This window comes from Schistocerca americana, chromosome 2 (genome assembly GCF_021461395.2).
Source record: "Schistocerca americana isolate TAMUIC-IGC-003095 chromosome 2, iqSchAmer2.1, whole genome shotgun sequence".
Classification (NCBI taxonomy): domain Eukaryota; kingdom Metazoa; phylum Arthropoda; class Insecta; order Orthoptera; family Acrididae; genus Schistocerca; species Schistocerca americana.
In genome coordinates this window covers 650,807,887-650,834,876 of record NC_060120.1, presented here as the reverse complement: position 1 = coordinate 650,834,876, position 26,990 = coordinate 650,807,887, and the positions used below count along the sequence as shown (strand labels likewise).

Sequence of the window (26,990 nt, the reverse complement as noted above, 5' to 3'; positions counted from 1 at the left end):
AAATCCCCTGCCATCCTCATTCTGATTGGTAGAAATTTGTGCTAATTTGTTCACAGGTTTTCTTTAAACCTGGGAGAAACAAAGTATCTTATTTTCTTAATTTTACAATTTTTTTCCCCCCCAAATTCACCTAATCATATATAGGCTATGTAATAGTTTCCCCATGATTATTCCTGAGGTATAATGAAGCTACCTCAGTGGACTAGGATGCATAGAGCGGAAATAACCATGTGATGCTATTGCCATTGGAGTGACAATGTCCACTACCGTATCCAACTTAATTGAGTGTAATAGACAATTATTGGCACATGAGTGCTCTAACATAGCTGCCGCATGATTAAATGGTCATCTTTTTGTTCTCACATTGTGACAACGATTCCTAACTACAGATTTGTCATCTAAAATGATTAGCCAAGAACTGATGGAATGACATTTCAATAATGTGACTGACACATTTCAGCTAAAGGTTACTTTATCTCCAGCTATCAGAAACGTGTTATGGTTGAATAATGAATGCTGGAGGTTTCATCAGAAGAAGAGTGTGACCTTGAAAGCTGTAATTGATTTCCTTATTAATATTAGTTAGAACTGAATGTCTTGTCATTCATCAAATATTTGTTAAGAATTGTTTACAGGTAAGATGTTGTTTGTGTGGGGGGAAGTATGTCTTTGTGAGAACATATAGATCTCCTTGGTGATACGTATAAAACTGTTTTTGTGTAACCATATAGTTGTAGATGTTTGCAGTCTTCGCCTTTGGGACATTGCTGCTCTAATAACAGCTTTGAAAGAGGGATAGCTATGGCTTACAATGGAGTTCACAGTACCAATTGCTAATAGTGTTGTGGGAATGTGATGGAATACTGTCCCGAAATCAGACACATCCACTTTATATTTTGATACAGATTTACATTTAGGTACAAGCATCTACAAGTGTATGTATAAGGAGTCACATAAACAGACTGGGTTATCTCAAAATTTTCATCCAAAGAACTCTTGAGCAGAGAGAGAGTCCTCGTTTGTGAGTTGATGTTTATATAAACTGCCCACCCCACACCACAGTGCAGAATATATGGGATTTGTCCTGGGGGGGGGAGGGGGGATAGCATCTCCGTTGTATTCAAGCGCATCCTGGGCTCCACAAGCTGGATGATTGGTACCTCCATCAGGTTGGCCAGTGATGAAGTCGGTGTTGGAACACAGTGGTAGGTCCTGCAGATGGCGTGGTCTGGTGAGGCGACAGCCGGCTCGAGAGAAAGCCAGTTGGCCGAAGTGCGGAGAAGAACTGAAGTGCGGAGAGACGATGCAAATCTCGCTGAGTGGAGAGATGAAGTCGTGTAGGAGGGCGGGGTTGCCTTGTTGAGGGAGGGCGAAACACTGTAGTGCCTCGACTTCCAGGTACTCGTGTGATAACAGAGGGTTTGAGTCCATCAGAAGGACGAGGATGTGGCCGTTATGTACTACCAGTGAGATGTCCTCCACGCGGTGTGTCAGAACTACAACATGAAACGCGATCGTAGGAGGGTCGACCTCGGCGTGAGTCATGTGGGTTGAAAAACCTGCGAATGGAAAGTCACTTGAACTGTCTGGGAGATCAGCAAAAGGATAGTCGCTAGGGCTGGACACTGGTGAGGGACCATGTGCCTGAGTCACTTGTGCCATACCATTCAAGGAGTCCGAAACATGACGGGGCCCTAGTTCGTCAGCCGTGTCGGGAGAGCCCGATGCCAGAGAATCAGAATCCACAATTGCAGGTTTGACTAGATGCAGTGAAACTGTTTGTGGCATGTCCTTGATGAGAGTGTCGTATGTTGAATCCCCATGTTGCAGAACATTGAAGGGGACTGTAAAGGTTGGCATACGGTGTCGTCCTGTAACATGATGTGGTAACAGTTCTGAAGAGAAGTGGGCACATAGGAGGCGAGCGGGCTATGGCTAACCAGTGGATAGAGGCGTATGTATTTGAAATTCGTATGCAAGGGGCTAGTGAAGTTTGGGAGGGGGAAGTCTTCCTGAGCCATGGGCTGGATCAGTTCACCTGGCAGGATGGGGTTCTCCCCATAAACCATCCCTGAATTGGTGCCCTGGATGTCTAGTTTGTGCATTGATCTCAACCCAAAAATGACCCCAGGTTGAGCTTCCGACCAAAGGCAGTTATAGGTGGTGTTGATTCTGCACATGCATCACAGAAAGCAAACAGGGATGGCTCGAATTGCCGGCCTTGGTTGATTGTGATTGTGGCTGGGCAGCCGATTCGTGTGATCCAAGAGGAGACAAAACCTTTGGCTACCATCTTGGCCATGATGTTCAGCAAAGGTATAGCTAACACCCATTGGGACAAGTGGTCAGTAGAAGATAGGACATATCTAAAACCTTCTGATGGCAGAAGGGGGCCAGTGAGATTGATAAGGGCGTGTCTGAAACATCCTGTAGGAACGCAGAATTTATCCAGTGGGGGGGTGGGGGGGAGGCAGTATGGTGGCCAACTTTGTTGTGCTGGCAAGGGATACAATTGCGAGCCCATCTGTCAGTCTTCTTTGATATTTTTCCAGATAAAGTGCTCGGTAGTGAGTCAGATAGAGGCACGAATGCCCGGGTATTAAAGGTTGTGTAAGGCATTGAAAGCTTGAAGGCTAAGGAAGCTGGTAACACCAGGTTTAAGACCCTAGTTGAAGAATCGCGTCAGACATTGTTGGCAACACTGGGGAATCGTGCCTTGGTGAACATGAGTGAAGTGGTCGGGTCTGCAAGCAGTGCTTGGGTGCCCTCGTCTGTTGCCTGAAGTGTAGCTAGATTAGACAAATTGATACCGTTGGACACTGCGTTGATGATGCATGAGAAAAAATTGACAACAATATTATCCGTGCCCTTGATGTAGCTGAAATCTGTCATAAACTGAGACACCAAGTCGAAATGGAAGAAACGTTGAGGGGGCGGGTCCTCCGGAGGGTTTCGGAAGGCATTCGCAAGTGATTTGTGGTCCGTGAGGATATAGAATGTGCATCCTTCAACATCGGGGTGGAAATGTTTAACAACTTAGTAGATGACCAGAAGCTCCCTGCAGAGTATTTCTTTTTTTGAGAAGACATGCAGGGGTGAGGTGTTAAACCTTTAGTGCCTCAAAGGCTTTGAGCATGGGGTCAGTCCAACAGATGGGTCGGATTCCTGAGGTTTGCTTGCCTGACAGTGCATCCGTGAGAGCAGCTTGTACTGCAAACGATGAGGGCAAGTGATTGTGATAGTAGTTGATGGTGCCAAGGAATCGGAGCAGTTCTTTGTAAGTCGAAGAGGGTGAAATAGACGAAATGGCCTGCACATGAGCTTTTGGAGGTTGTATATTGTCAACAGATGCTGTGTAGCTGAGGAGGGTTAGAGACATCTGCCATAATTGTAACTTATCTCCGTTGACTTCAACACCATTCGACTCTAAAGTCTTCACTACCATGGATAAGTGATGCTTGCCCTGCTCCTCTGTTGTTTCACTGAAAATGAGTATTTTGTCCAGGTATGCGAAACAAAACTCAAACTTTCATAGGATGGAGTCAATAAATCGTTGCCACATCTAGGCATGTAATGGTACTGGAACAAACCTAGCATGGTGATAATTGCACCTTGGGTATGCCCTCCCGTACCGCAGGTGCCTAGTGGCAGGCGTGTTTAGTCAATTACAATGAAGATGGAAGCATCTGATAACATGTGGGTGAAGTTATTGATGTTTGGCATTGGGTAATTATCTATTATGGTCCTCAAGTTTAAACGCCCGCAGTCCCCACACATGCGAAATGGGCCATCGTGTTTGGTAGTGAGGTGAATAGGCGATGACCAATTACTGTCTGACAGCTGTAGTATACCTGCAGATAAGATCATTAATTTGCTGTCATGCCGCATGTAATTTAATAGGGTTGAGGCGTCCAACTTTGTCAGATAGGTTGCCGACAGTAGTAACTATCTTATGCACTGTCCCGTCCATGACGGCGAATATTGAATACTGCACACAAGGGTGTTCCTGGTTAACAAAAGCATCTGTCATGTGGGGAGTACACCCATGGGTCGAAATATGACCATTGAAGTGAGTAGGGAATGGCAGTGCAAAAGTGACATATTTGACTCATGCACGTGATGTGCGCAAATGCTGGGAGATCAGTAGCGAGCGCAGTGAGTGGTGAGCAGGAACACTTGGTAAACATCGACTGTCACTAGTGTGCACGAAAGCCGGCGTGAGCACGAGCAGCGCTGGGTGGGTGCGAGAAACAGAGGTGTTGCCTGAGTCACGTGGCTGGTGCGCAGGAGAGGGGGATTATTTATCAATACGAGGTGTGTCAGTTTGTGCAGAGGAGGTGGGCGTGTCGCATGTGTGACGGTGGGGTTGGCATTTGGGCACACTGATCGGTACACATGACACAGGGAGGGACCGGCACGGTGTGGGTGCCTGCCGAAGAAACTGGTTCATCACACGCAAAATGTTTTGTAGAGCTGACTTGAGAAGCAGCCGGGCTGGAGCTGGTGGAAGAAACTTGTCCTGTTGCTGGTGTTGTGACTTGCAGGTTCTACAGCTGAATGGAGGCTGAGGCAAGCTCGCTGGAGGTGAGCGAAATGCGGCATTGGAGCTCGCTGTTGTCCCCATGGATTTTCATCACGGACCCGCACTCCGACGGTAAACCATTCACACTCCTCAGAATGTCACCCACAAGGGTGGAACACTCGTGCACCAAATTATTCGTTGCAAGAACACTTGAGCGATAAAGCAAAAGGCGAGCACACTGTATGTTTGTGTTCAGAGGGTGGTGCAGCACCGTGCTCTGAAAGGTGTTCGGAGAAAGTTTTTGATGTGACAAGAAATCCTTCCCTATAATTGGCTCATCTGTCAGCTATGTAAAAAGTCCAGACGAAACATTGACTGAGACTGAAGTTTTTAGGATCAAAGTGTTGATTGCTCAGAGGAGCCAAGTCGATGGAGAAGATGCAGGTAGAGGGATTATAGATATGTCCGCACCTGTGTCGACCAAAAAATTGAGTTTAGAAGAAATGTTGTTGCATACGAGCGGCCGTTGGGAAAAATGGGGGAATGTACGTTATGCAGCATAGGGGACGCCTGTCTGACCCCGCAGGGTTCGGCGTCTACTGTGCCCTGCGGACAGTGTTTGGGTGCTGGCAAGGTGACTTACACTTCTGTGCTCAGTCGCCGAAGATCTTGTGATACCAGCAGTATGGGTGAGCTGGATGTGGCAGAGGTGGAGAATTAGCAAGAGGGGGTGGCTGGTCATCATCGATTGCTTCGGGTAGGTATACTGGCACATACAGGGTGTGCGTGATTCGGGAATGTTCGGAGAGTGAAGAGTGTGAGCGCAGGTTGCCGGGTGTTGTGAAGGACAGAGCAGTGGAACGGGTCCTGCTCCTACCAGCAAACGGGTGGAACTCTGGTGCAGGCGTACCAACCTGTGGCAGAGAATGCAGAGGTTGGCACTCTCTCAGGAGAGAGTACAACTGATCGGCGATCCGTAAGCGTGATCTGATCTATTCGAAGGAATGTTGTAGCAGTTGTTTCTGGAGATTGGTGGGTAACTTAGCAGACGACACTGCCCAGAGCACTGTATCCTGCATAGTTTACTCATGGACCAGCAACCGTAGGAGGTGCCAGAGCTGTGACAGTGTCTGGTCCCTAAGGTGTTCTTCATATAAAATTTTTAGTATGAGCTCCTGGGGGGAACAGGCAAGGTGTTCTATAATCATTTTCTTGGCGAAGTCATGCTTCGGAGCCAGTGGCAGAGGCAGGAGCAGGTCACAGATCAGGTCTGAGTGGTCGTGAAGGTGTCTCATGAGACAGAGGAACCTGGAGTTGTCATAGTAAACTTGGTGTAGCTTGAAGATGTGCTCTACAGAGATGAACCATGTCACGGGGTTGTCTTCTGACAGCGGTAACTTCAGTGGTGTCCAGGGGGAAGAAAGAGGAGAATTAGGAACTTCCGCGAACACCGAATTGTCTTTGAGAGCCGCGAAATCCCGTTCCGGCCAGGGAATGGTAGGATGGCAGTCCGGCGCAGGAGGTGGTCCCGCAGAGAAAACATATGTAACACTGGGGGGGGGGGGGGGGGCAGGGGGGGGGGCAAAACCACTTTTGCCACAATTGCCATGTGTGTGATCGCTGAGCATACCTGTTGTATCGCGGAAGGCCATCGCATTAGGCACAGGTGGTACCATGGAATGAACAGGCGGAATTGTTCAACTTCATAGAAAAGTTTGTTGTTCAGTGATGTACGTCACTGGATAGGGGTGGGGGGGTATGCGTCCATCGGTTGTACAGCACTAGCAGCAGGTGCTGACCCGTATATTGAACACGCACTATTACGGTCAACCGCCTACGAAGAAGTCCTGGAGAATGCCCGTGGAGCACTATTAATGATATGTCCTTAGCTGGTATTCATGCGAGTCATAACAGGTGCGGAGGATGGCTGATTCAAACATGTTACATGTTGCGGTAATGGTGGCGTTGCACACAGCACCACAGTAACGGTCATAGGAGTGCACTGTGAACGAATGTTCATCTGCGGAGGAAACCTAACCTGTGCTTATGGATTATGATCGCATGAAACACTGTTCTGAATATCATCAACAATCGACAACTGTCAAAGAATACTAGGCAGATCCTCCCTGGTTGCTGAATCTAGCATCTATTCAAATCAATAATTTGATTAAATTTTCAGAGTTTGTTAACTTTTTCTTGTGTAATGTGAGTCTGAAAGATTGAAAACTTACGAATGTTGGATACATTGGGAAATATATAAACTAAAAATAAATATAATTATGTGCCCAAGAAAAATGTTAATGTTTCAATATTCATGCAGTATCTTGTATTTAGTGATTCTTGCATCATCTGCTTCTTCAAAAATTCGAGGGCAGTCAGGAAATGTGGCAGCCACCATCAAAACATTTCTGGATTTTTGTTTTTTGGTGAACCCACCTGTAACAAACTACACTCCCACAGACACTTGTTTCTGGGAGAAATCTATAGCAAACAATAAAATGTAGAGCTTAAGCATCAATTTGATGTATAAGGGGATAAACTAAAACTTACACCGAATGACATCCTGGTCAGTTTTGTTGTTGTTTCTTTGTTTACAAAAGTGCCACTCACTGACTCTTCGGAGCTCATCAGTTCCATTTTCTGACAATATATCACAAATCTCTTTCATAAATGTCTCACCAGGAGCTACTTCATGTGGAATGGCAACTTCTACAAACAGCTGGAAGGCGTCGCCATGGGTAGTTGTCTTAGTCCAATAATTGCCGACTTCTTCATGGAACATTTCGAGCACTGGCACTAGACTTGGCACCTTGTAAACCTAAGGTGGGGTACAGGTACGTTGATGATACCTTCGTCATGTGGAGTCATGGTTAAGGACAGCTCAGTGATTTCCTAAGAAATTTGAACAGACTCCTTGCAAACATAAAATTTACCATGAAAGTAGAAAAGGACAAAAAACTACCATTTCTATATGTACTCGTCACACAGGATGATGAAAGCCTGGGACACAGTGTGTACTGAAAACTGACACACACGGACTAATATCTGCACAAACTTTCAAATCACTACCCGAGCCAGAAAAAGAGGCATAATTATATGCTCATTGTTGTGTCTAGACAAGACAGCCTAGACACAATGAGAGGAAGCCGAAAGGCACGCGCTACGCTCACGCAGATGGGCGTGAGGTCTGAAACAGGATACATAATGAATGCTATAAAGAAAAGTACGTAGCTTCTGGAATACTTAACTTTAATCCATCCTTTTTGGTACATCTGGAGATTGTGGCGATACAAGTGAGACTCTTTAGATACATGCAATGTTACTAATGGCGCCTTGCTAGGTCGTAGCCATTAACTTAGCTGAAGGCTATTCTAACTATCTGCTCTGCAAATGAGCGAGGCTTCGTCAGTGTGCATCGCTAGCTACGTCGTCCGTACAACTGGGGCGAGTCCTAGTCCGTATCTCGAGACCTGCCTTGTGGTGGCGCTCGGTCTGCGATCACACAGTGGCGACACGCGGGTCCGACATATACTAATGGACCGCGACCGATTTAAAACTACCACCTAGCAAGTGTGGTGTCTGGCCGTGCCACCACACTCACCATGCGAGCAATGCGAATATGTGAGCTGCAGCACCTCAGACGTGAAATAAAACACTTGGAAAGTGTTCTGAGGAGCAATGGGCACTCCACAAGATGTATGAGAAGTATAACAGAGCCAAACACTTGGTGAAGTGACAAATCAGAAAAAGAAATGTTGATATGACCTTTCTGCCATATGTTCCCAGAGTGACAGACAGATTAGTCTGTATGTTGCGCACACACGGTGTAAAGACTATTTACAAACTGACAAAGAAGATCAAAGAGTGTCCCAGATAGGAAAAGAACAAAGGGGCCCACTTGCAATGTCGGGAATATACTGCATACCACACGGAGAAGTTGGAATGACTGTACGAGCAGTCAACACCGGTATCGCAGAACATAAGCGACATTGCAGGTTGGGGCAGGTGGAGAAATCTGCTGTGACAGAGCACGTGCTTTGTTAGACAGACCACATTGTAAAATTCGCTGACATTGAAATTTCGGCTGTACAGAGGAATTATTACATCCGCTTGTTCAGAGAAGCTATAGAAGTCAATCAACTCGAGAATACCTTCAACAAGAAAGAAGAAAGCCTCAAGGTAAACGGATCTGGCTTTCCATGCTGCAGCGAATGACCGTTGCAGGTAGCAAGAGAGCCGCACTGGAAATGAATGCGGAGAAGCCCTTGGATGTTGGCGCACCATGTACATATAGTTTGTGGCCATTAGCCATGCTCCAGTCCACCACCAGCAATGGAGGGTGAAACTGTGACAATGCCAGCCACTCGTGCTGGCAAAACATCAGAAATATCATCAGATGAACGTCGCCTGAAGAACCTAAGACTGAAGCAACATCCAGTTTGTCAACAAGTGGCCACGAAGGCCTTAACAATTTTGTAAGAGGATTACATTTGCTAAAAGTTAATTTTTCATCTCTTATCTCTGTATTCCTCTGGAATGACTGAATTGTCATTTGCATGAGAAATTTTACAGGATAGTTGTAGACGATCAGGGAAAAACCATATCTCAAAATTTTATGTTTTGTAAAGAAAAAGATGCTCTTTCAGAAGGTAATTAATGCTGCTGTGGATCAGGTGCCCCTTCTGAGACTCAAGGGTTAAAAATCACTTCCTCTGCCAGCAAATTTGTTTTTGGGCAACTTCATTCTTGTCTCTCTCAAAAACTATGGACCCAAAAGTTTGGAACTTACAGGTTTCATAAACAAGCAACCTGGCCATAAGATTACAAAAGGAGAAGTTTGTAAACCTACTACATTAAGCTACATCAGCTTGAGAGAAGATTTTTCACAACAAAATTTTTGACGACTTTGAGCACTACTTGGAGCAATATTAATGAGACAGATAACATGAAACTTACAGAATGTGCACAATGCAAACTGTTCAGTTGTCTTGCCTTATTTTATAGCTTTACCACAATTACCCACTGAATAGCAGCACTTCAAACAGTGCTAACATTTTTGAAATATCACAGCATCATTTCTGCACCCGTAACCTGCATACCAGATTTGAACAAAATCAGGCGTGTAGACCATAGTGTGGTGTAATTTTTTTTCACTTTGTAATGAATTAGTTTTAATACAAAACACCTTTTGTCAAATTTATTACTCAAAAACTGTGAAAATGGTGATAACTAAAGAAAACTGTAGATGCAATCCAGTGTTGTAGGATTTTTGTAAATTTGTCCAAGTGCATTCAGTATTGGAAGTACAGGCATTTGATAATGATATGCTAGAGTGTTTTGTGGGAGAGATTGAAACACCAAATTTTCAATTTACAGTATCATTAATTTGGCTGTACTATTAATCAGTAGCTACATAATATTTGATATTTGTTTCTCATGTATTTTGTGTTTCAGTTGTTCCATCCCAACAGAAATGAATGTTATATTTTTTTTAGTATACATTACTTACTTTTTTGTGATACAAATTTCATTTTATTAATTTTTCTTGTGTTAATTTCTTAGTGGAGATGATTTGCCAGTAGCACAAGAATATGAGGTTGGTGATGACAGCCTAGCACCTGGTAATCGCCGAATACTGAAAGCTGTTTCCCGAAAGAAGAAGACTGGAGCTAGTGAAAGAAGTGAAATGGCTGTTGATACTCCAAGGTAAAAATGGATACCAAATGGGTATGAATCCACCATCTTGTATTTGTTCTTTTTTGTAGTTGTTTCAAAAGCAAGAGAATTTCTGTTTCCATTGTAAGGAACATAATTATTGAGTATTACATAATATATATTGTCTGTATCATGCTGCATGTGCTCGGCATTTAATTATACACGTATAACCAACAAAAATACAAATTTTTGTATTGTAACCTGAAATCATAAGGGGAATCCAGGTACATAAAGTCCAAAGTGCAAAGCAGAAATTAGGCTGTGATGAAAAATCTTACCATCCAAATGTTCATTGGAAGTTGTTTTGCCAAATCTGAATCTGTATAATCAGCAAATGAAAATCTGAACCAGGAGAAAAACAAGCTATTTTAGGTAGTTAATTTCAGAACTTTTGAAAAATTGTTGAATGGGTTAGTTGTAATGTACTAGGTGGTTACAACCAAAGTGCAGTTACTCAGAGAGGTCCAGTGTGGGCTGTAATTGTCATATGGCAGCAAATCTTGGTAGAAACGCTAATGCATTAATTGGAACCAATTTAGGCAGGGAAAATATTAGTTCAAATTTTGGCCACCAGGTGGAAATCTGCCACTTAAAACATCTCATCACTGCACATCACATCGATACTTCGCAAGCCACCATATGATGCATGGCAGTGGGTACCCTGTACCTCTACTAGTCATTTCCTTTCCTGTTCCACTCGCAAATGTAGTGAATAAAAAATGGATGTCTGTATGCCTCTGTATGAGCCCTAATATCCCATAACTTACCTTCGTGGCCCTTACGCGTAATGGCCCTTTTAAACAAAATCCATGCATGGACATTATAATTTTTTTAAGGTATTGCCCCCCCTCCCCCCCCCCCCCCCCCCCATAGGTTCCTTTGAAAAATTTACAACATTATTATAAATAGTCTGTTACGTCACACAAAAAGAATCAGTTTGTAGAAATAATAGGAAGTGCGAAAAACGACGTTATTATAAAAGAAGTATTGAAGTCGCTGATTCATGGCTACCATGTTGCCACTAAATTGTTGAAGTTGGCTACATTGGACTTCCCTAAGAACAAATCATATCTGAGAACACTGTTTTATTGCCACTACATGTATTGCGTCATCCAGTTCCTTTGTTCTGAGTCATTTTCACTGAGCATGGAGTTCTGAGCTCTTGTAGTGAGTTTTACCCAGAGTCAGTTATTGGTTAAAATTCAGTTGTTTCGGTTTTTAATTGTTCATTCCAAAACAGAAGTAAGTCCCCTAATGTTACAATAATAATGTGAAATACTTTTGAAATGAAGCAATGGGATAGAATGATTTTTCATTATTTAATTACTTTTTAGGTTACACCAATCATCTTTTTGAATTATTTGTGACAAATATTGATTTAAGACTGAAGCAGTATGGAAAGTACGAGTAGGCAGTGTTTTCTTGGGCAATATCTGCAAGATATATGTGATAATGTCCTGACTTGTGTGAATGAACTGACCAGTGAAGAACAAGAACTTTTATCATGGTGAAGCAAGTCATTCATACTGTGATTTAAGTGTTTCGTGTGTGTGTGTGTGTGTGTGTGTGTGTGTGTGTGTGTGTGTCTTAAACACAAAAAGAAAACACAAACAGGTACCTGCACAGATTCTCTCTACATAAGAACATTTGCTGTGATCTCTTCAAGTGCCATAAATGATGTGTTTCATCTGGATTGCATGAGATTAGTTTAGAAAAGGCAGAGATCTTCAATTAAAGGCTTTAGTGTTATTCTTGGGGAGAAAATGTGCTCGACCTGTATCAAGCTTACTAATGGAAAAAAAAGCAAGTGACGACTCGTCACCAGACTATATAAATGAGAGTAATATGAAGGTGCAGACTCCTGAAAAATCTGTGCTGAATAATAGCTTAACTAACTTAGGAATATCTCGTGCAAAGCTGCATTCAGTTGCTCGGCATAGTCAGTTTGCAGCGGCCAAACGAAAATTGGAATCAGCAGCTGGGCTCTGCAAACTAAAATTTCATATACATATTAAGTTGAGATGGCTGCTGATGCAAGCTGTATCCCTGACAGTGATTGAACAGAACTGGAAGAAAAGGCAAAACATCATAATGATGAACTCGTGGACAAAATCAAACAGAAAATTGAATATGCAAATAATCATGAAAAAATTCAGTTACTTACTCTTGTGTCGCCAACTTGGTCTCGACAGAAAGTCAGTCGAAATTTCAGGTTTCTGAATATTTGGTATGACAAATAAGAGCTCTTTTAATGGAGAAAGGTATTTTATCGATGGCTCAGCAGAAAAGAGGAAAGACATTGCCACATGATACAGTGCAAAAAGTAGTGTGTTTTTATTTGGATGACGAAAACACAAGAATAATGTCTGGGAAAAAAGACAAAGTGAGGACCAGCAAAAATACCTGTGAGCAAAAGCATCTTGTTTTAAGTAATTTAACTGAACTGTATTCTCTCTATAAAAAATAAGTATCCCAAAGACAAAGTGGGATTCTCAAAATTTGCTTCTCTTTGACCAAAACAGTGTATACTTGTAGGATCATCAGGAACACATACTGTATGTGTGTGCATTTACCACCAAAACATTAAACTGCTTCTAAATTCCATTTCTATTAAAGAAACACACCAAGATCTAATTAAAATAGTAACATGCGGTATAAATAACCGAGCCTGTATGCTTCATCCGTGTGAAAAATGCCCTACCATTTCATTGCTTCAAACCCACTTAGAAAATGAAATTGAGTACTATGATCCTGATGAGGTGTTTCAGTACAGTCAATGGGTATCAACTGATAGAATGACTTTAAGTGTTCAAATCGCTTCTCTATCAGAATTTTATGACACTCTAATTAAGAAAATTGAAAAACTTACTCCACACTCTATTATTTCTCAATCACAATCTGATGATCTGAAAATGGAGGAGGAAAGACTAGATGTGAAGGATCATTGTTAATTTTAATGGAGTTCAGTGAAAATATAAATTTTGCTGTTCAAGGTTAAGTACAAGATACAGTTGGAACAATGGCAACTGCGTTCTTCACACTGTCCATATATATTACAAAAATAACAAACAGTTGCATGCAAAAACTATTTTTATTGTTTCTGATGTTCTAGAACATGATGTTGCCGTGGTGTACCAGACTCGGAAGACCGTATTGAATTTTTGTAAGTGCGAATTTCCAGAAATTCATCTTGAGTATCTTGACTATTTCACTGATGGTTGTGCTGCACAATATAAAAATTGTAAGAATTTCAGAAACATCTGCTACCATGAACACGACTTCAACATAAAGTGCAGCTGGTCTTTTTTTTTTTACCAGCCATGGCAAATCTCCCTGTATTGGTGACACTGTTAAAAGACTTGTCACAGAAACAAGTTCACAAAGAGTTTATAAGGATCAAATACTTACAGCTTCACAGGTATTTGAATTCTGTCGTGAGAACCTGCAAGACATTTCAGTTCACTTTATTTCGAAAGATGAAATGGTACAAGTCAGACATTATCTTTCTCAGTGCTTTACAAGTACAAAAACAATTCCTGCAACATGATCTATGCATCACATTGTCACCAACAATGTCACCAACCAAGATTGGAGCAAAAAGGTTGAGTTGTGATACGGATTTTAGCATTGTGCGTGATTTCTCATCGGGCACTGATAACCGCGCGGTTGAGCCCCCAAAAAACCAAACATCATGATTTCTCATCAGATGCACTTCTGCCACTAATGCCAGAATGCACTGTGCACCCCAGCAGCTATGTTGCATGTGCATATGACTCTTCTTGGTATTTGGGAGTTGTTGAGAAGGTGAATTGTGAAGAAGGAGATGTTACAGTAAGGTTTGTGCATCCCCATGGATCATCCCCGTCCTTCTATTTGCCTGATAATGACGTTTGTGATGTTTCTTTCTCTCATAGTCTGTGTGAAGTTGAGATAACCACAGCAACAGGCCATACTTATTCTTTGAGCAAAGAGTCCTTAAAGTCGGTGGAAGAAAAGTGGTTCTCATACAAAAAAATATTTTGTTTAATTTGAATATTGTTATGTGTACTTATATTGTTAATGTCTCTTGGGCAGTAATTGTATTTTTTTGTATTTCTCTCCAGTATATATAGAAATTTTTTCCTCAGTGCCATTTGTTTCTCAAACCTGATTTTTTGTGTGATGAAACTTTGTTATTTGTAGATCACTTTCTAATTTTTTCAGTGTTTTCCGGAGGAGGCAACTGTCCAAAATATTTTTCCTAATTTAACAATAAAATTAAATATAATTAATTTACAAAAATTTAATTGGGCAATTCTAACATGTTTTCAGAAACTACATGTCCGAAAGGATATTCAGGGAAAAAATTGCAGCAGTTTTCAAATTTTTAGTTTGCTTTGAAGTAACACATTGCATCAAACATTTAGCAGTTGCTTCCAACAGAATGTATATAAATCAATAAAAATTGGCAATAGTTCATGATATTAGACACAAAAGCAGTACACAAAATTTCAGTTAACCACTAGATAATGGGTGTCATGGCCTGGATGACTTGACATGGAATGACCGAGAAAAGGTTTTCACATTGGGTGGAAGAAAGAATACTTGTATAACAAATGTTGAAGTAACATCAGAAGGACGACTGGGAGCATTTTCAGTTATAAGGGTAGCTTTCATTGGAACCTTTTCCTTCTTCAGGTCTTCCCTCATGGTTGGTGCAAATGCTCTGTGGAACCACTAAGAGAATGTTTCTGTGTCGATACATGCTTTCTTCTGAGCATAATATTGCTCTGGTAGTATGTTTCTGTGTTGAAAACAATGGGGATATTGGCATTTCCCAATCACCATGCGTTGTAATTTGACTCCTGTTTGCGTAATAACACATCATTAATGTCCTGCACTGTTTCTGCTGTTTTCCCGTTCGTTTGTGGCAGCTAATATATTTGAAGGAAGCATCTTGTTAAAGAGATGTGTTTCATCACCATTGTATGAATTATTATGAGTTGGATCTTCTTTCTCTTTATTTCCCATACCTGCTTCACAAATTCTTCTACATCTTTTCCATTAGCTGAGTGATTTTCCCCAGTGACTGTCAGCCAATGCACTGTCGTTTTTTCCAGTTTGGTAACCAACCTTTGCCTGCTGCATATTAAGTTATTTTCGCAAAGATGTTTGTTAACTGCAAATGTTTTTTTCTTTATTTTTGGGCCACTGACGGCAGTTACTTTACAGCATTGTGGTATAAACCATCTATTTATAAGCAGTTACATTTAGTTCGTCATTCTCCCTTTTTGCATGATGTTCAGTTTTCCCTCTCCACTCTCCGCAGTGTCAATCATCATCTTCGTTTTTGAGGTTGTAAATAGCTGGAAGTTAGCAGCAATGGTAATGCTGAGAACTCAGTTCAACTTGTCTAAAATTTTGGATTTTTTCTTGAGGTCTTTAACCTAACCTAACCTAAGCATAATGTGTTTTTTTTAGAAGCATGATACTTGTTCGCGCCTGGTAGCTGAGTGGTCAGCACGACGGAATGTCATACCTAACGGCCCGGGTTCGATGCCCAGCTGAGTCGGAGATTTTCTCTGCTCACGGTCTGGGTGTTGTGTTGTCCTTATCATCGCTTTATCCCCATTGACACGCAAGTCTCCAAAGTGGTATCAACTCGAAAGACTTGCACCAGACAAACGGTCTACCCAACGGGAGGCCCTAGCCACATGACATTTCCATTTTATTTCCAGCATGATACTGAGCTCTTGAGAGAGCTACAATATCAAATATGTATAGCATTGTTTAACATTGTAATTAACTAACACATTGTTGTGCATGATAATTCATTTTTGTTTGCATCATTTCCTCTTGAATAGCTAGAGGCTAGTTGTGGGCCAGATTACTGACAAGGGAAACTACCCACAGTGCCCGGTCTTAGAGTTAGTGGTAAGATGACCCAGTGGATAGACTGTCAAAAACTGAACACAGATCAAGCATGAAAACAGGAAGAGATTGTACTGAAGTGTGAAAAAAAGGCAAAATAGAAACTGTGAATGGTCCGAGAACAAGAAGTGCAATAAAAAGCAGTGTGGTGTTTGTTGGACTGCCAAGCAGACGAAAAGTGTTCAGAACTTCCTTGAGCCAACCCCCCCCCCCCCCCCAACATTATGAACTGTCTGTCCATTCACTGAAATGTTTGTTCTCTTTCTGTAGTCTTGGCAGTTGTCATACTGTACATTGGTTATAGAATATGAGTCATGTGGTAAGAATGTTACCATCATGAGTAAATGTGATGAATAGTGAGAGCAAGCGAGATATTAGATATCTGCCTCTCAGAAATGAAAACAACAAATAAACTGGTGTGAGCTATGTTACAACAAAGGAATTCAAGAGTCAAGACTTCCAAAAAGGATCACAAATTCAGAAATGTTAAAAACAAATATTTTGACAGGGCGCAGAGGAACTGTGTGATTGTGAAACTGTTATCTCCATTTGTCTGCTTGTGTCTGTGTATGTGCGGATGGATATGTATGTATGTGCGTGCGAGTGTATACCTGTCCTTTTTTTCCCCCTAAGGTAAGTCTTTCCGCTCCCGGGACTGGAATGACTCCTTACCTTCTCCCTTAAAACCCACATCCTTCCGTCTTTCCCTCTCCTTCCCTCTTTCCTGATGAAGCAACCGTTAGTTGGGAAAGCTTGAATTTTGTGTGTATGTTTGTGTTTGTGTGTCTATCAACCTGCCAGCGCTTTCGTTTGGTAAGTCACATCATCATTGTTTTTAAACTATTATGTTCCCATCATTTCTTTGGGAGTGATCACATTCATTCATATCAACACCTACATCGGCCAAGGAAGCATATCTCACTCACTTACCAGTCATACGAATTAGGTGCATTGATAAGAGATTCCTATCTGTAACACACATGCTTTCGCTAATGTCATGTATGACACAGGAGACATGTTTTCCGGTGACAGATTCAGTTGACTTGTCGCCTTGTCATCAAACGTTGATGGTTCCCATTTGTAGGCCAATTGCTTTCAGTTGGTAATAGAGAGTTGCACAGGATCAACTGTCATTATAGGCCCATGTCTTACACCTCACCATTGCAAATGGGCATTACACTACGACACAGACACAAATTTGAATAAAGTGAAGGGTGGAAGGAAAAGAAAAATTACACAAGGGAAGTTTGAACATGAATCACCCCCTTGGCAGTCCATTGCTGTAACCACTTAGCCACGACACCAATGATTTTTCCCAGCTGCTGTATATTGCATTTCTTGTTCTTGGGCTGTTCACTGTTTCTACGCTTTTATTCACAGACCAGTACTCCTTTCTGTTTTCATGCTTGATTTGTATTGAGTTTTTGACAAACTGTCCACTGAGCCCTCTTGCCACTAAATCTGAGGGTGTGGGGGTGCGATGGGTGGTTCGTTTGTGAGAGGCCAGACTACTGAGGGCTGTATTAGTGGGAGTGTAGTGTAATTGATATGTACTGCCTTTTTGCACTCAGGAAAGTAAGAAATTGGGGTAGGGTGCTTATGAATATTCTAGCCATTCTGCACACAGTAAAGCAGAGGGCAGAGATAATAGAGTGCAGTATCCTTTCAAAGACAAGCTTTCCAGTGTTTCATCAAGGAATGTGTAGATTTTAAAATCCCTAATGGATTGGTCTTCTTTGACCATTCTTTTGCATTGTTTCATTCAGTTTTTCTTATTTACCCACAAACTTCTTAAACTTCATTTCACATCTTTGTAATGAATGTCTTTTACAAGTATATGTACTCACACTCTCCCCCTTGTATCCTCATTAACTAAACATACCATTCAAAAATCTTCAAAGGCTGTGAACTTCAGAACATAGTGTTGAGGCTCTATTGCTGTATTATCCTTTTGACAATTCTGTGAGTTTCAGAGATGTTAGGCTAAGAGTTTGGTTCATACCTTGTTCTGTCATTTCATAGACTTGAATTCTTGTGACTTCTCAATCTCAGAAACAGGAAGAAAAATTTGTAATATTACTTGAACATTAGTAGGGGTCAAAACGAAGCTCTAAACATTGAGGCAAATCATACTGCAAGAGTGTGATGAGCAGCAGAACATTAAATGAAGATACGACAACAGGAGGGTGTACATGCCCCAGGATAACCAGGAAGTCTGGGGAAAACCAGGGAATTTTTTCATTTGGGAAAAATCTGAGTGTTTTTAGAATTTTGGAAATTTTTCATTGATTTAGTTTCCAGTTAAATTTCTATAATTTTGGCTGCTAAGAAGTGGTGTTCTAATAAAGAATTTTACTTTATCTCGCTTTTGCAGGCTGTTGATTGATTTGGGAAGGGAACCAAACGGCAAGGTCATTGGTACCATCAGATTAGGGTAGGATGAGGAAGGAAGACGGCTGTGCCCTTTCAAAGGAACCACCCTAGTATTCGCCTGAAGTGATTTAGGGAAATCATGGAAAATCTAAATTAGGATGGCCGGACGCGGGTTTGAACCGTTGTCCTCTCAAATGCGAGTCCAGTGTGCTAACCACTGCACCATCTTGCTCGGTCCTCTACTGGAGAATAATACTGCAGCAATAAAAGATAAACAAGAGAATAACACCAAACTATAACTTTAGTTGCAAAGAAATTGCACCATTTACAAAAAAAAAAAAAACATGTTGCACACACTAGTGTCTGCTGACAGCAAAATCTATCAAAGTATTTAGTATGGAGACTATGCAATACTTGGTAACAACAAAGTTGTTTCGATGAGTATGAGGTCACAACTGTTTACGTTTCTAACAGGTCATGACAAAATATCATGAAGGGTGGATCGAGTAGTGTTCCTTTTATGCAAGACAAATTACGTACATATGAGAATGTGCCATGAATTTGTTAAATCACAAAGTGTTGAACTATCATTGAAAACTCAACAGTTTCAGGACTAGCCACTCAGAAAAATTTCGAGCTGAGAAGACCAGCCATTTACACCATTATTTAAAATTTTACTGGCTCATTTGTGTTTGACATATCTTCAAGGGTAATAGATGCTAAAAAAGACAAAGCTCTTTCATAGATTACAAATTATGCAACCACAAGAGCAAAATGTATAATTATCCTTGAAAAAGAAAGTGTGAAGTGAGTTCTTGAGCAGTATCACACGGAATTGGCTTTTCTATTGAAAAGTCATAGTGCTCGATGGGAACATGTACTCATCCAGGTAACCCATGAAATGTTCAGTGCAGAGCAGTGAAATATATAATCATGTTTGTCAAATATTCAGCAGCTGCAATGTATGCTGTGCTCTTAGCATCCTGCCTAACAATGTAGCTATACTGTATGTATATTAATTTAAACCATTAACTTTTCGTATCTTTGTATTCATGTTACTTAACAGCAGTGTTGCCATTGGCTACATAACATGTCCTATGTTCTGAATATCTGCTGTCATTGGCTGTCAACATCACGTGACAAAAGTGCATCACAATGTATATTTCATTGCTTTTGAAGCTGCAGTACTTTATTCAGTGGAAATCATACGTATACATTCGAAACATGAAAATATGCCGTGTACATTTTGCTGCGCATTGGAGATCAGTCCAAAATGCTTTGTTGTTTTTTGCTAGAGTTCATTTCATAGAGTGCTGGGAAGTTCTATGTTGGTGTATGAAAGGTTTACCATTATAGGAATTGATAAGTTTTACTCTGAGGTAAAGTATATTGTCACTTACATGGAAAGAATATACTTCCACCTGGGATATAGTGTATTTTCACCCAGGAGAAAGCAGACTTTTTTTCCTCTTGTCTGCATATACACAATGAACAGGTAGGATGATTGAGAAATAATGGATGCTGTGTGAATGTCTGTAAACATTGGAGCAACAAAGAAAAAATACAGGGAGTGTAATACTGCAGTTGCTTGTATTGAGGGAACACCTTATCAATTTGGAACACACATTCTCTTGGCTACTTACACACTTTATCCTCAAAACTTATCAGACTCTCAACGAATTATGGTGGCAAAGTGTTTCACATTGAATCGTAGCTCTAAGGAATGCTGGTCTTATTTTGCCATAAAATGCACATATTTCATTGTCCATAAATAATTTACAGCAAATTTTGTGGCGTTGATAATTACTTTGTAATTTTGCTATCATGTACCAACTAATTCATATATCTCAAAAACAACAAATGAGTGATGCTCAATGTTCCTTCTTGATTAATTGATGTTCGACACACTATGTTTTTGTAAATTTGGAACATATTTCATTGATCAACAATCTTTGTCTCTCTGCAGCAGTTCCGTTGACATTGACAGTGAAATGACTGATGTCAGTATGACTGCGAACGTTGGGAGCAGCTCTGACGAAGTATGCAGCAGTCAGGATGAAATGGGAAGTTTAGTTGACAATGTTGGTAGCAGTACCGATGAAACAGGTTGCTCTGGCAGTGGCAGCTCTGATGACAAATGTTTAGGAGCCCCAGGAGTGGAGGCAATTGCTGTTTCCAGCTCTGACTGTTACAATGGTGCTGTTAGGGACAACTACCGGTGGTCACAGACCATCACAGACCTTGATGTACAGGTAATCATTTCTACATTGTGCATAGGCACAAGCATGTAATGTAGTAATGCTGGTATGTGTGGTTACCGAAAACGATATTCAAAGAAACATTGGTACTCACACTACCAGAGAAAGTCTTTAACTTCATCAGGTAGTGAATACTTCTATGAAAGAGTGAAAATCTGAAGAGTCGGAAGGTAAAATACTTTTTATTGTGTTAGTATGTAACCATCAACATAATTTTTCGTAACATTGTTTAATTTACTAAGTAATTGTGTCGTTTTATTTAACTTCTGTTTCGCTCTTAGTATGATTTTGTATCTATAGATGTCTGTTATTGCCTGAAATAAAAGAAACATGTATCACGCTATTGAAGAACTATACTTGAATTCAGCATATAGATATTACACCCTATATTGGAAAATTTTTTTGGCTGAAAAAGTTACAGTAGGAATGAAGTTGATAACAATAGAGAAAAAAGAAGTGAGAGTCATTAATTCCTTAACATACAAAGTTCTGAGCTACTCCTCTTTCTTGACAGAAATTTAAAATCCGGAGTATGAAAAATCACTTTTATCTGTTTCAACGTAGACTGTTAAGTGGTTGGACAGAAAACATTTCCTTTCAGTCTCGGTCGTGTATTGTTGTTTAGGCAGTACTTCCGAAACTGTGTTTTTATAATGATCTTGAGTTTGAAACAAAATTTAGCAGCTGAGAAAGTGAAGAATAATATGATGTTACTTCGTTTGAGACTGGAAGTGATGACAGTCTGTCAGATGACTAATAATACTTGATTGATTTTTTTGTTTGATATTTGTCAGATGACTGTTTGACAAGTACTCATCAGTGGTACAATAAAAATAAGTTTATCATGCTCAAGCCAGTTCTTCCAAGATTTCTATTCACAGGAAACCGTGCAGTTCATGTAGTGAATAACTGCACATACAACGCCATGTGTTGTTTGGATCAACTCGCCGAAGAAAACTTTATAAATATTGTTGTCACAGAGGCAAACAAGTGTGCTCAAGCACAACATATTTCTTAGTAGAAAGACACAAACTGTGACAAAAAAAGTATTTATCAGTGTTGTGATGCTTCAAAGCATTGTGATGCTTCAAAGCATTGTGATGCTTCAAAGCATTGTGATGCTTCAAAGCATTGTGATGAATCCAGAATGTATTGGAGAAAACACCCAATGCTTGCTACTCTGGTATTTAGACAACGTTGACAGGGTTGTCTCAAGTTCTGGAAATCAGGGAATTTCAAACATGTTGTGGAAATACCGGGGGGGGGGGGGGGGGCAATAATCCTACTGCTTCTCCACTTCCTACTTCCTACCACTCCTGTCACGTTGGAGTCAGTGCTGCCACCATTTCTTGCCGCTAGCCAAGCAGCTGCTGACTAGAGGCAGGGCAGCGTGAGATATGGTTTGGATGGATATGATTCTCAGGGATTGTTGATGCAGTGGCCAGAGACGGCGGTCATGTGTGCACGAGTTGTCTGAGTGATTGTGTGAATGTGTGCGTGTGCGCGCGCGCGCTTGTGTGTGTGTGTGTGTGTGTGTGTGTGTGTGTGTGTGTGTGTGTGTGTGTGGGCACGCGCTCATTTTCTGACAAATCCAATGGCCGAAAATTTAGTTATGTGGGTGTGATTGTCTTTTCTACATGCCTGTCTGTGGCTCAGTGATCATCTTTATGGTAAGTTGCTACCTATCATCATTAGTATTGATTTTCAGAGTATTTGCACAAGTTATCTGTTGTATGGGGTTGATCATTGCGGTCTCATTTCATTAACATGGTGTCTGTGACACATGAATAGCTGGCCACACGAGTGGATTTCCTTGACAGGCCAAAACCTCGGGCCATTTCCCTTGGTATTTCTAACGGATCAAGCCTATTGATCTGGAGCCTGTCATTTCCTACTAATGTGGAGGCCCTGCCTGTCGCATCTAGTATCACTGATCTATCCACAGGTCGGGTCTGTTGTGTGTGGTGTAATGCGGCAGATTTTTGTGGTTTATCTGTGGACCCAAGACTGTGGTGCCCCTCGGCAGGCCAGAGGCCATGGGCGATGGATTTCAGGAATTGCAACGGTCTCACCACAAGTACACTGTACAGGCAGTGTTTTATAGATGTTTTATCTATTGTAGTACATTTTGCCACTAAAAAAGTAATTTGTATATTAGAAAGTAGGAAGAAAATTATGGCATTCGCTGGCGGTTTGTAATCTATGTACTCATATGTTTCTCGTGATTAATAACTGACAATAATGAACTGATCTGGCCTTGTAACGTTAACCAAAACGGCCTTGCTGTGCTGGTACTGCGAACGGCTGAAAGCAAGGGGAAACTACAGCTGTAATTTTTCCCGAGGGCATGCATCTTTACTGTATGATTAAATGATGATGGCGTCCTCTTGGGTAAAATATTCCGGAGGTAAAATAGGCCCCCATTCGGATCTCCGGGCCGGGACTACTCAAGAGGACGTCGTTATCAGGAGAAAGAAAACTGGCATTCTACGGATCGGAGTGTGGAATGTCAGATTCCTTAATCGGGCAGGTAGGTTAGAAAATTTAAAAAGGAAATGGATAGGTTGAAGTTAGATATAGTGGGAATTAGTGAAGTTTGGTGGCAGGAGGAACACGACTTCTGGTCAGGTGAATACAGGGTTATAAATACAAAATCAAATAGGGGTAATGCAGGAGTAGGTTTAATAATGAATAAAAAAATAGGAGTATGGGTAAGCTACTACAAACAGCATAGTGAACGCATTATTGTGGCCAAGATAGACACGAAGCCCATGCCTACTACAATAGTACAAGTTTATATGCCAAGATGATGAAGAAATTGATGAAATGTATGATGAGATAAAAGAAATTATTCAGGTAGTGAAGGGAGACGAAAATTTAATAGTCATGGGTGACTGGAATTCGAGAGTAGGAAAAGGGAGAGAAGGAAACATAGTAGGTGAATATGGATTGGGGCTAAGAAATGAAAGAGGAAGCCGCCTGGTAGAATTTTGTGCAGAGCATAACTTAATCATCGCTAACACTTGGTTCAAGAATCATGAAAGAAGGTTGTATACATGGAAGAACCCTGGAGATACTAAAAGGTATCAGATAGATTATATAATGATAAGACAGAGATTTAGGAACCGGGTTTTAAATTGTAGGACATTTCCAGGGGAGATGTGGACTCTGACCACAATCTATTGGTTATGAACTGTAGATTAAAACTGAAGAAGTTGCAAAAAGGTGGGAATTTAAGGAGATGGGACCTGGATAAACTGACTAAACCAGAGGTTGTACAGAGTTTCAGGGACAGCATAAGGGAACAATTGACAGGAATGGGGGAAAGAAATACAGTAGAAGAGGAATGGGTAGCTCTGAGGGATGAAGTAGTGAAGGCAGCAGAGGATCAAGTAGGTAAAAAGACGAGGACTAGTAGAAATCCTTGGGTGACAGAAGAAAGACTGAATTTAATTGATGAAAGGAGAAAATATAAAAATGCAGTAAATGAAGCAGGCAAAAAGGAATACAAATATCTCAAAAATGAGATCGACAGGAAGTGCAAAATGGCTAAGCATGCATGGCTACAGGAGAAATGTAAGGATGTAGAGGCTTATCTCACTAGGGGTAAGACAGATACACCTTACAGGAAAATTAAAGAGACCTTTGGAGAAAAGAGAGCCACTTGTATGAATATCAGGAGCTCAGATGGAAACCAAGTTCTAAGCAAAGAGGGGAAAGCAGAAAGGTGGGAGGAGTATATAGAGGGTCTATACAAGGGCGATGTACTTGAGGACAATATTATGGAAATGGAAGAGAATGTAGATGAAGATGAAATGGGAGATACGATACTGCGTGAAGAGTTTGACAGAGCACTGAAAGACCTGAGTCGAAACAAGGCCCCGGGAGTAGACAACATTCCATTAGAACTACTGATGGCCTTGGGAGAGACAGTCCTGACAAAACTCTACCATCTGGTGAGCAAGATGTAAGAGACAGGCGAAATACCCTCAGACTTCAAGAAGAAAGCAGGTGTTGACAGATGTGAAAATTACCGAACTATCAGTTTAATAAGTCACAGCTGCAAAATACTAACATGAATTATTTACAGACGAATGGAAAAACTGGTAGAAGTGGACCTCGGGGAAGATCAGTTTGGATTCCGTAGAAATGTTGGAACACGTGAGGCAATACTGACCTTACGACTTATCTTAGAAGCTAGATTAAGTAAAGGCAAACCTACATTAATAGCATTTGTAGACTTGGAGAAAGCTTTTGACGATGTTGACTGGAATACTCACTTTCAAATTCTAAAGGTGGCAAGGGTAAAGTACAGGGAGCGAAAGGCTATTTACAATTTGTACAGAAACCAGATGGCAGTTATAAGAATCGAGGGGCATGAAAGGGAAGCAGTGGTTGGGAAGGGATTGAGACAGGGTTGTAGCCTCTCCCCGATGTTATTCAATCTGTATATTGAGCAAGCAGTAAAGGAAACAAAAGAAAAGCTCAGAGTAGGCATTAAAATCCATGGAGAAGATGACATTGTAATTCTTTCAGAGACTCAAAAGGACTTGGAAGAGCAGTTGAATGGAATGGACAGTGTCTTGAAAGGAGGATATAAGATGAACATCAACAAAAGCAAAACGAAGACAATGGAATGTAGTTGAATTAAATCGGGTGATCCTGAGGGAATTAGATTAGGAAATGAGACACTTAAAGTAGTAAAGGAGTTTTGCTATTTGGGGAGCAAAATAACTGATGATGGTCGAAGTAGAGAAGATATAAAATGCAGACTGGCAATGGCAAGGAAAGCGTTTCTGAAGAAGGGAAATTTGTTAACATCGAGTATAGATTTAAATGTCAGGAAGTGGTTTCTGAAAGTATTTGTATGGAGTGTAGCCATGTATGGAAGTGAAACATGGACAATAAATAGTTTGGACAAGAAGAGAATAGAAGCTTTCGAAATGTGGTGCTACAGCAGAATGTTGAAGATTAGGTGGGTAGATCACATAACTAATGAGGAGGTATTGAATAGGATTGGGGAGAAGAGAAGTTTGTGGCACAACTTTACTAGAAGAAGGGATCGGTTGGTAGGACATGTCCTGAGGCATCAAGGGATCACAAATTTAGCATTGGGGGGCAGTGTGGAGGGTAAAAATCGTAGAGGGAGACCAAGAGATGAATACACTAAGCAGATTCAGAAGGATGTAGGTTGCAGTAGGTACTGGGAGGTGAAGGAGCTTGCACAGGGTAGAGTAGCATGGAGAGTTGCATCAAACCAGTCTCAAGACTGAAGACCACAACAACAACAATGAACATATTAGTTTACACAACTATTCCCTGCTATATATATTTCTTTCCAGAGGCTTGCTTTTTTCTGAGGTTATTTCTGAAAACGGCCTTTCTTGTGACTCCAAGGAAATGCGTATTGTTGTCACCAAATGTGTTTTGTTATATTGAACTAAAATAACAACAGTGGGCTTAATCTAACACACATACCATTTTGCTTGCTTTCTTCATCTGAAAACAGTTCATTAGAAAAGATGTTGATGTTAGTATTAAAGATTTTTGCTCACTTGAAGGAGAAATACAGAAGTTCTTACATATTTTTGAAATCTCAAAATTTGTTACAGAAAAAATGCTAAAACTTACCTAGAAATCAGGGAAATATCAGGGAATTTCACTTGAGAAAACTTGGCTAATCTGGTTGAGTTTTTCTTTTTTTCTGATGCTGAAAAAGTGCCTCTGTTTTTCTGCCGATTTGACGACGTACAGTCCTGTGAACTGTCCACAGCAGAAGATAAAAAAGATTTGGCCTATATTTGAATGCTTCAATAGTAAATTCCAATGTTTGTGCACACCATACAGATATGACAGTCAATGAGAGTTTGGTGTTGTATAAAGTTAGAGGTGGATGGCTGCAGTATCTGGCAATGAAAAGGGTAAGGTTTGGAATAAAGATGTGTATGCTACATGAGTTGCAAAATGGTGATGCAACTAATCTGGATAGTGACATGGAGTTACCGCAGCTGTCTGAAATCAGTTCATAAGTACCACATTCACAGCTGAAGGCACTGTGAGCTGTGAATGGTGACCACAAGACAAACACTGGAAAGAAGTCACGCTCCATAGGCGATTGCTGAATCACCTGGTGGAATCTCATGGCCGATCTGCCCAGTATAAGTGGGCGCTCCATACAATCCGCATAGTATGCCAGTTGCCTTGTGATGACA

At 41.0% G+C, this 26,990-nt stretch overlaps 1 protein-coding gene across 1 annotated transcript in view; it reads left to right on the top strand.

The window, feature by feature from the left end:
• LOC124596118 (nudC domain-containing protein 3-like) overlaps positions 1 to 26,990 on the top strand; it is a 76,469-nt gene that overhangs the window by 4,941 nt on the left and 44,538 nt on the right. The window contains exons 3-4 of the mRNA XM_047135133.1: positions 10,085 to 10,228; positions 20,487 to 20,772. Coding sequence (XP_046991089.1) covers positions 10,085 to 10,228; positions 20,487 to 20,772 — 430 coding nt within the window. The remainder of the gene's footprint in view (positions 1 to 10,084; positions 10,229 to 20,486; positions 20,773 to 26,990) is intronic.